At 43.4% G+C, this 10,121-nt stretch overlaps 1 protein-coding gene across 2 annotated transcripts; it reads right to left on the bottom strand.

The window, feature by feature from the left end:
• Window positions 1–5,086: 5,086 nt before the first annotated feature.
• Window positions 5,087–9,716, bottom strand: LOC136481724 (mRNA-decapping enzyme-like protein). Of its 2 annotated transcripts, XM_066479044.1 has the most exons (9): window positions 9,439–9,716; window positions 9,303–9,343; window positions 8,312–8,361; window positions 7,670–7,814; window positions 7,138–7,191; window positions 6,537–6,666; window positions 5,882–6,403; window positions 5,511–5,603; window positions 5,087–5,421 (listed from the first exon to the last, which is right to left on the bottom strand). In XM_066479044.1, exons 1-8 carry the CDS (start codon window positions 9,634–9,636, stop codon window positions 5,547–5,549), a joined length of 1,197 nt encoding a protein of 398 aa, XP_066335141.1. In that variant the 5' UTR covers window positions 9,637–9,716; the 3' UTR covers window positions 5,087–5,421; window positions 5,511–5,546. The 2 variants fall into 2 exon arrangements, with proteins under 2 accessions (XP_066335141.1, XP_066335137.1); XM_066479040.1 differs by having other exon boundaries at window positions 5,087–5,603.
• Window positions 9,717–10,121: the final 405 nt, after the last annotated feature.

A 10,121-nucleotide genomic window follows, 5' to 3' on the forward strand; every position in this document is an offset into this window, starting at 1 on the left:
GAGTGCAATTTTTACAAAAAATTGCACCCACCGAAAAAGAACTCGGAGCAACCAAGAAGACTAAAGGGACCCTCTGGCTTCTTGTCCCAACAAGCAAGAGGCTCGGGGGCTACACTCACTTAGTGCACTTTTTTCCAAAAGTGCACATCAGCCGAAGAAAAGACAAAGAAGACCATCTCAAGGTTTCACTTCAAGAAGAACCTCGAACAGATTTACAACAACTTAAACGAAGACCAAGAAGAACAAGAAGGCTTCTGAAGCTCATCCATGAGATGCTCGGGGGCTTGTCGATACGGGACCCATGGGGTTTCCCACGGAGAAGAGAGAAGAAGACCTAGTCCAACTAAGATTCCCTACATGTAATCCTACTAGAACTAGTTACATATAATCCTACTAGGATCTCTACTTTGTAACCGACTAGGACTCCCGCCTCTCCTAGACTATATAAAGGAGGGCAGGGGTCCCTAGATCGGGGGGACAGACATAACCGACAGAACTCACAACCACAACAAATAGCGCAGGGCGTAATATACTATCCACCCCACACTGGACGTAGGGCGCCGTGATTTTTCGGTGTACCGAACCAGTATAAATCGTTGTCTCCCTGCGTTTACCATCGAGTTCCTGCAAACGCCGATACCCCTCCGAACAAATCACCGTCCCGGGTACCCCGTGACGGGTTGCCGGTGGTAAAACATCGACACCGCCTCTACAAATCTGTTTCAAAAAATTCTCTAATCTAGGCTAAAAAATTAGCAAAAAAATAATAATCCCAAGACGCACCCATCGGCCTGCTTCGCCTAGGTCGCAATCCTCAACCCACTTTAAATTTAGTGTTTGAGACCCTAAATGAATTCAAATAAAAAGCTGTCAACTATAAAGTTATATAACTTTTTAATATCTACAACTTTCGTTTTTTATGTTTCTCCATCCGATGCCGTTTGAAAAATTCGAATTTCAAATATTGGAAATTTAGACGTATATATCCACAACTAGACGATTTTAAATGAAAAAGTTGTCAACTATAAAATTACATAATTTTTTGAGATCTACAACTTTCGCTTTTTATTTCTTCATTTGAGGTCATTTGAAAAATTGAAATGTCAAATGTGAGAAATTCAAACATAGTTTTTCTTGACAAGATGATTTTAAATAAAAAAGTTGTCAACTATAAAGTTGCATAACTTTTCGAGATCTACAACTTTTGTTTTTGTTGTTTCTCTATCCGAGGTCGTTTGAAAAATTCAAATTTCAAAATTGAGAAATTCAAATATAGTTTTGCTAGACAAAATGATTTTCAATGAAAAAATTGTCAACTACAAAGTTCTATAACTTTTTCAGATCTACAACTTTTATTTTGGTCATCTTTTCATGTGACTTTGTTTGAACAATTTACAATTTGAATTTCAAAAAATGACTACTTCAAACAACATTTTGAAACAGTAAATGATTTCAACTGAAAAAATCATGAAAATAAAAGTTGTACAACTCATCAAGATCTATAAGTTTATTTTGGTCATTTGTTCATCCGACAAAGTGGTAGTATACATTAATAAAATAAAGTCACATAAAAAGATGACCAAAACAATAGCGGTAAAAACACAATAAATTGATAGAGCATAATTATAGAATTTTTTTGAAAAAAATCATCAAATTTGAATTTAGTACGAGGGCGAAAGATGTAACACATCTGGTGTTACGAGCTCGTTTAGCACCGAGATTTAAGCCTAAGAAAAATTTTCGAAACGAGTTTCTTGAGTTTTTAATTTAAAATGTACTTGAGGCGACAAGCGAATCCTGTGTGACTTAGTTTCGTGGACTCAAATAAATGCTCAAGTTAAATTACGCAGCGCGTAGAAATATTTAGAAATGTCCGATAACGATTCTAGCAAGTAAATGGTGAACAGCTTGTTCTGTTGGATTGAACATGAAAACAATTTTTATAAACGAAAATACGATATGACTGGTATATAGTACTTAAGTAAAATTCGGAGCATGATTTTGGTTGCATTTAAAATATCGAGTAACAAACTTTAGTGCCTTAGCCGTATTTGAAAATATAAATAGTCGGCTTGGTAAATGAATATTTGAGAGCTGAAATAATAACGAGAGTGTCGCTGACCACTCGCCCCACCTACCTCGCCGGTACGACACGCGCGTTGATGGATGAGTTGGCCAGGCTGTTGCTGCCGTGTACTGCTCTGCTTGTTTTCCCTCATCACTGCCAGTTCCGTCGCTTCACCCTGCGTCTCTTGTCGTGTTCTCTGCTCTCTGCCTTGCTTGTCTCTACCTACTGCTCGCATCGTCCTGTTGTGCTGTTGTCTGCCTCTGTGCCGAGCCGAGCAACCGACGTGCCTACGCCTGCACGTGTGCCACTTTCGCTCAGTCACGTCGCAGGTCAATCCGTGCCAGACCTGTCTCTCCCTCCCTTTTTCCTCTGCTGCACCGAGCCCTCGCAGCATCACCGCCAAGCCCCATACTCCTCCCTTTTCTTCTCTGCTGCCGATGGGAGGCGTCCCAACTCCGGCTCGCCCTCCTTGCTCTCTCGCTCGGCCCCCTCCTCTGCTTGCCTCGCGCGGCGCCCCTACCACCAAGTCGCCCCGCGAGTGCGCTGCTCATCCACTGCTGTAGCCCACCATGTCTCCGCCGTCGTCTGCTCGGCCCGCTGCTGCCCGAGCACGCACCGCCCCTTCCTTCCCCGTTCTGGACCGCAGCCGCCGTTGCCGCCGCTGGCGCACCTCGAGCGCGCACTGCTCGATCGCTATCACGCCCCGCCGTCGTCCGTGCCGGCCATCCTGCTGTCGGGAGCCGCTGAGGCACCCGCCGCTGAGCCGCTTCACCCCGACGCGCCCGAGCCGTAGCGCTCCCGCCATGGCCAGCCATCAACGCCGCTACCAGTCACCGCGGGTGCAGGCGCGCCCGAGCCGTGCGTGGCTTCTCATCCTTTCTCCCGCGCGCTGGGGCCCGTGTTGCCGTGCCTTCCTCCCCGTGTGCGTGCGCCGCCGCTGCGTAGCCACCACGCCTAGAGCGCCGTTGCCGCCGTCCGTCCGGCCGGGCCGCTGCTGCCAGCTTGCCGTCGCCACAGCTCGCGCGGGCAGGCTGCCGGGGGCCGACTCGGGTCTTGACGCGGCCTGCCCGTGGTCGTGCGGTCTCCCGTGCCATTTCCTTATACCTTGTTTGCTAAGTTCCCAAAATGTAAACCGTGTTGGCATTTGCTAAATTCTGGAACTTGTACGGGTAATTCATTGCTGCAACTTATCATTTATATTTTATTATGCACAAATAGACGAGAAACAAGAACAAAGCTCATCACATTTTATGAATTATGACTGTGAACTCTAAAAGAAAGCTGTAGGCTCTCAGTTCAGCTGGACAATTATAATCTTTTATAGATTCATTTTCTTTTCAGTGGACCACCTGTCATTATAAAATATATATTCAAGACTTGGGTAGGCTCTATGTTCTTTTTCATTTGTGGTTTGGCAATTGGCATCAGTTCCTAGACATGTACTGATTTGCATCAAGAGTTGTATAGACGTAAGTACTCAAATATAGATAGGAAGTTGTAGGCTCTCAATTCAGCTGAACAACAACAACAACAAAGCCTTTAAGTCCCAAATAAGTTGGGGTAGGCTAAAGTTGAAATCTAGCAGAAACAATCAAGGTTCAGGCACGTGAATAGCTGTTTTTCAAGCACTCCTATCTAAGGCTAAGTCTTTGGGTATATTCCATCCTTTCAAGTCTTCTTTTATTGCCTCTACCCAAGTCAACTTCGGTCTTTCTCTGTCTCTCTTCACGTTACTATCCTGGCTTAGGATTCCACTACGCATCGGTGCCTCTGGAGATCTTCGTTGGACATATCTAAACCATCTTAACCAGTGTTGGACAAGCTTTTCTTCAATTGGTGCTACCCCTAATCTATCACGTATATCATCGTTCCGAACTCGATCCCTTCTTGTATGACCGCAAATCCAATGTAACATACGCATTTCCGCGACACTTATCTGTTGAACATGTTGTCTTTTCGTAGGCCAACATTCTGTACCATACAACATAGCAGGTCTAATCGTCGTCCTATAAAATTGCTTTTTAGCTTCTGTGGTACCCTTTTGTCACGTAGGACACCAGATGCTTGGCGCCACTTCATCCACGCTGCTTTGATTCTATGGATAACATCTTCATCAATATCCCCGTCTCTCTGTAGCATTGATTCTAAATATCGAAATGTATCCTTCCTATGCACTACTTACCTTCCAAACTAATATCTTCCTTCTTCCGAGTAGTAGTGCCGAAGTCACATCTCATATACTCAGTTTTAGTTCTACTGAGTCTAAAACCTTTGGACTCCAAAGTCTCCCGCCATAACTCCAATTTTTGATTCACTCATGTCCAGCTTTCATCAACTAGCACTATATCGTCCGCGAAAAGCATACACCAAGAGATGTCTCCTTGTATGTCCCTTTTATGTCAATTCAGCTGAACACTAAATCTATTTAGTTAGTGTTGTCACCTCAATTTATTCTTCACTATAATTCGCGACAATAAATCTTCTTAAAAGCTTCACCAAATACTAAATTTCAGATCAAATGCATTTTAATTACTACGACACTACGAGTACAATAAATCATACTAAAGCTCATGGATTCACGTCTTCATCAATCGTGTATTGCTCCTTCATTTTTTTTTTGTGAATGACTATTATTGCTGATTTATCTGTCATGGAATATATATTCCTATCACATTAGTCAAGAAGATGTCTAACACTCTATTGAGCTTCAACACTCTATTGTTTAAACATAGGCCAATAAAATCACATGTTATCAAAGATGGCGCGGCAACGCTGCGCCCATGTTTTCTAGTACCCTCCTATTTATATAGGGTGGGTGGTATTATCCCATTAGAAACGTTTACAACTCTAGAATCTACACGTGTTTCTAAGTTGGACCTGGACTCTGCTAAAATCGGTCTCGCTAGTTACATATTTACATGCATTTGTGGATGGCTCGTATAATATTGCTCTTCTTTAAACAGTCAAATTACTGAATACTGAACGTACAAAAAAAAACCTACACCAATAGATTATAGATGGCATTTTATATTATGATGAAGAAAATAGACACCGAAATTCTCTGTATGATCTGCGCATACATCCAGACCCTCGACCAACTGTCAGCCTCCTTCAGAATACTGAACAGGCATAAAAATACTGAACAGACAGATTCTGGTTTCACAACGTAACATGTAAAGTCAGTTCAGAATTATACACGAGCTCACCGCCTCACCTCAGATGTTGGGTGCAGCTGCCAACTGCGCAAGCGGCAAGCTGTATGCCCGGGAACATTCCCGTTCCCTCAGAACGGCTCAAACTACAAAAGTGAGATGTTTAAAACCCCTTGGCCTCTCTACATTTGATATATCAGCCTACAACTCAAACAGTGCTGTTAAACCGCAGCCACCACATTCCACAGATGTGTCAAAAAAGGCTTAACAAAAGGCAAAAGATGAGACACCTAAGCGGCTGCCGCGGACACACCACCATGTTCTCTTCATGGGTACGGTCTCTTAGCCATCTCCCGGTAAACCATGTCGATGAAATTATCATTCTGCCAAAAGAAAAGATAGTCTCAGCAGAAGTTTCACAGGGAAGATGTGGTGAGCTTTGTTAACAGACATGTTTGTGAAAACGCGATACAAAATTATTCCTGTCGAGAAAGGTTGTACACTTGACAATCCTTGTAGAAATAATTAGGTTGGTCTAGAAAAAAAAAATCCTTGTAGAAATAACAAGCCTCAGTTGACTGCGAACTCTCAAAAAAATCCTTGCAGAAATAACAAGCCTCAGTTGACTGGCAACGAGCAGAGCCCAAGGAAGTGAGAATACCTGTGCAAGCCTCAGCAGTGCAGCGCGTACTTGCTCTCTTGTTACCACCTGGCTATAAGATGCTGACGGGGTAAGCAATGGCAATGGATTAGGAGGTGGGAATGGTTGAAGCAAGGGCATGCCATATGATGGAACAGGGGACACAGTGGGTAGTGGAAAGGGGTGGAGCAAGGGAGCACTTTTTGGTTGCCGGTCAGCAAAGGGAGGATGAAGTGGAGGAACAGTAGGCAGTGATGAAGCAGCATTAGCTACTGTTGAATGCGTAGAAGCCATCGGTGCAAGGAGTGGAGGTTTTGAATTTAAAAGACTTGCAGGTTGGATGGTGGTAGAGCTATTGGGTCTATGAGCATCAAAGGCCCTCAGAGTAACTGATGAAGTTCGTGAAGGAAGCAGACTGTGCAGGGAAGAAGAGTGTGGTGCAGTAGAATTATGTGATCCATGACTAGGATAAGGGATAGCCCTGAAAGATTGGTTTGGTTGTACTGCACCTGTTCCACCAATCGTATGTACACATGTGGCTGCCTGTTTGAGGAAATTCATGTAATGGTTAATTTAGATTGCAAACGATCATAATAAATATGAACAGCATTTAAATTAAATTACAGCTATCCAAGAAAAAGAAATACAGCTATAAATGGAAGGGAAGTTTCCTTACCTTCGAAGGGGTTAGGAGGAACTCTTCAACATCGTCATCATCCATGGTAGGTGACGTCGGCTGTTCTAGAGTATCTTCAACTACAGGTAGAGCATATCGCCCAGATGCTGCTTCTGGTTCTTCAAATACACTGTAACAGACATAGTAGGAGAGATAGTTTCAACATAACTCCTAGCCAACTATAGGTGGTGACATTTTGAGTTCAAGGGGATCAATTCAACTAAAAGTCACACTCACACTGTATTTTGTATTTTCTCTTTCTTTTTCAATAATATATTCAAGCAACTCAATGTTCGTCCCTCTTTTCTTTGAAAAGTATAATAATCAACGTGGTTATTAAACCTCATGGCCTAAAAGGGCTTTAATGCCAAAATTATTTTGCTACTTTTGTATGGGTATCTACCGCAATAATCATACTTTTCAAAGAATGACCATATGTGAAGAGAAAATACTGAGCATGAAATTAGAAATGATTAGTAAAATGAAAATGGGGACACAAAAGGTAAATATAACAAGTAAACATAGCAACTCCTGACTTAAATAATTTTCAGGTACAGCCTTCTTTCCAATGAAAACAGGAGTGCATGCAAATCTGGTATACCTTTTGGAAGAAAGATTTGCCTTGGGTGACGCCCTTGAATATGCATATTCTATCCTATACATTGAATGTGAGGCTAATCAGTATGAATAAAGAAAAGTACATAAAACTTGCAAAATCTTGTCTTGCCCTTCCCCTTCTATAACACCTAGTTGGCACACATAAGGAACTACAACTCAAAAGTGGCCTAGAGTTAGTACGAGTCAGGATGTATTGGTTACACATTTATATGTCTGACCAGTGTAGATGAGACTGAAAGGAACAGATTAAATTGTTATTTAGTATTTCAGTAATCCATGTATTGAACAAGATGCACACACACACACACAATTGTGTTACGAGTTGAGATACTAATACATACAATTTTACCAACTCATCTTAAAGATAATAATATTAGCACAGAAGCAGAACGCAATCTGAGATTAGCCAAGGCTGCAATTGCATAATTGGTGCATCTGCCTAGAAAGGACAGTACGAAAAAGGAGTGGATGATACCAGTGTGGATGAAATTGAAAGGAACAGATCAAATAGTTACCTACTAAAAAGATGTGCAACTTCTTGACATTCCTGTGGATCATAGAACCAAATTCCAATGATTTCATCAGCAGCATTATGGTACATCAAGTAGGGAACTTGCATCTCAACCTCAAAATCTGTCAAGAGATCTTCGACTAGATTTTCTGTTCTAGGAGAAAAGGCAACATAAAATTCACATATTTAATTTTAACACTAATATAAAAAAGACAGGAAGTACAGATAAGAAATAACATCACTGACGTTGGTACCATTGGAAATCGAATAGACACATTTCGCTTAATCAACCAGAACTATGATTGGTAAAGTTGTCAGATGAATGAGCAAACACTGTTTCTGTTTCTGTTTGTGCAATGGCACAAACAGCCACAAGTGTAAACCTAAGAGGAATCAATTTTCGATAAAGGAGCTCTTATGATGCCTAAGTTATCACGTTCCCCGGTATGAATATATTGTGAGTGAAACATCTGATAGTTTAACTTAACACAAAAGGCCAGCAGCGAAGCCTCTTAACTAAATTATGTACTGGTATCTGTATTTCATCGCCAAATGCTCAATCTATGATCTGTTTCAACATTTTTTATGTTCAACCAGGGTGAATTTGCACAAGTGTGTGTTCAATAAAGTAGGTGTGCAAGCATACCTGTGTTTATACGGTTCATGATGACCAATTGGAATCTGGGTTGGGTGTTCCTGCAAGAATAAGTGCTTATTATTGCAAAATAAACGGGATAAAACAAGGCGAACTGCACTCTTCATGGTTGATAGAGCCAATATCTTCATCACAATTTAAAATAACTACAAGCCAGCCAGAGCATCAACAATGTCACTAGTTGAATATTGAACGACACTAAATTACATGATGGAACCGTCATCACATAAAGGGCGTACCCAGTGCAGAGAGCTCCCGCTCTGTGCGGGGTCTGGGGAAGGGTGTCAGTGGCAAGCCTTACCCTCGCCTGTGCAATGCGAGGAGACCGCGACTCGAACCCGGGACCTTCCGGTCATAGGCGGTAAGACTCTACCGCTTGCACCAAGCCCGCCCTTCATGGAACTGTCATCACATACTTTACTAAAAAAATAAACAGACACAGCTACAATGACGTGGAAAGAAAATGTTAACATATTCCATGGTGTCCTATGTTGTCTACGAAATTAATCTGTATTTACCCTGACACATTTCAGAAACATACACTGCGAATCAGTACATTAGTAGATAGTATATATTAGGACCAGGATCCGCAAAACACATGACCCAGTATAGGTGCGCACTACGTTTATCAACTGCAAAATAAACCAATAACAATACCAACAAGTGACCAATAGCGGTTACTGCAAAAGGCACATCAATGTGTTAGCAAAAAGCCAACAACACAAAATAACATGTGTACTCCTTGAATCACTTTCATTGAAATGACATTACTGTTTCAAAAGCAGCAGGAACAACAGACATAAGATAAGCAAACTACGTTTACTACACAGCAGAATCCAAGTACAGTAGCTACGAATTCTGAGCATCCATCCAACAGCCCAAACCGACACCAAGTGCAAGGCAAAGCGTGAAGTCACAAACTATGGCGATGGATGAAATCAGCGCGAGTCCATTGATGAGGACTCAGGATAACTGCACAGACCTCTTGACGACGAAGAGCGACCCCTCCACAGGCTTCCGGGTCTGCAGCAGCCACGCGCGCGCACATAATCAGGGCTCGCAATTGCAACAGAGCGAAATCGAACGGGAGATTGCAGGGAACCGGTACGGCAGCGTACCCACTCCCGCTCGCCCTCGTCGAAGCTGTACGCGACGACGTGCGCGGCGGTGATGAGGATGTCGGCGACGGCGGGGTCGAGTCGCCGCAGCACGCTGAGGTTGAGCATCCGCGTGCCCTCCCGGTCCCACGCCAGGTTCGGCGTCACCTTCACGCCGCCGCCGCCGCCGCCGAAGCCGCCCCGCCTGCTCCGCGCCATGGACGCGCGCGCCTGCGCCGGGAACCCTATTTGCCGTGAGGTTTTTCTCCGCGCAGGTTTCTGGACGGGATTGGAGAGAGTTGTGCAGCTCTGCTCTCTGTCTCTGGACGGGCTTGCATAGTTGCATTAAAGCGTGTACACCGCTGTTGTGGCAGCTGATCTTTTGGGTCCACTGGTCAGTTACTCTTGCACGCGTCCCCACCAGCAGCAACACGGTAAGGAGTGCCGTTGTGATGTCCGGGGAGAGTTGGGCTGACGGCTTTGGTTCAGTGTGATCAGTGATGGCCTGGGAAGAGCGAAAGCCCAGTATGGACTTTCAGCCTGATGGGCTGTTCAACGGGTCGCCTGCGATTTTGAGCACAATACTATGGGAAAAAGTCCACATTATCTCTCTCAACTTTCACGAAAATCCGTTTTTTCTTCCTGAACTTCAAAATTGGGCAAAACATCTCCCTCAACTTTTAAAACCGTTCATCTTACCTCAC

This window comes from Miscanthus floridulus, chromosome 1, assembly GCF_019320115.1.
Source record: "Miscanthus floridulus cultivar M001 chromosome 1, ASM1932011v1, whole genome shotgun sequence".
Lineage (NCBI taxonomy): Eukaryota > Viridiplantae > Streptophyta > Magnoliopsida > Poales > Poaceae > Miscanthus > Miscanthus floridulus.

Bases quoted from the DNA above. Each gene is read 5' to 3' on its own strand.
- LOC136481724 (XM_066479044.1), bottom strand. From the start codon at position 9,636: ATGGCGCGGAGCAGGCGGGGCGGCTTCGGCGGCGGCGGCGGCGGCGTG. The intron at 9,344-9,438 runs GTACGCTGCCGT...TGGCTGCTGCAG, and splicing joins ACGAGGGCGAGCGGGAGTGG to ACCCGGAAGCCTGTGGAGGG. The intron at 7,815-8,311 runs GTATGCTTGCAC...CTCCTAGAACAG, and splicing joins CATGAACCGTATAAACACAG to AAAATCTAGTCGAAGATCTC.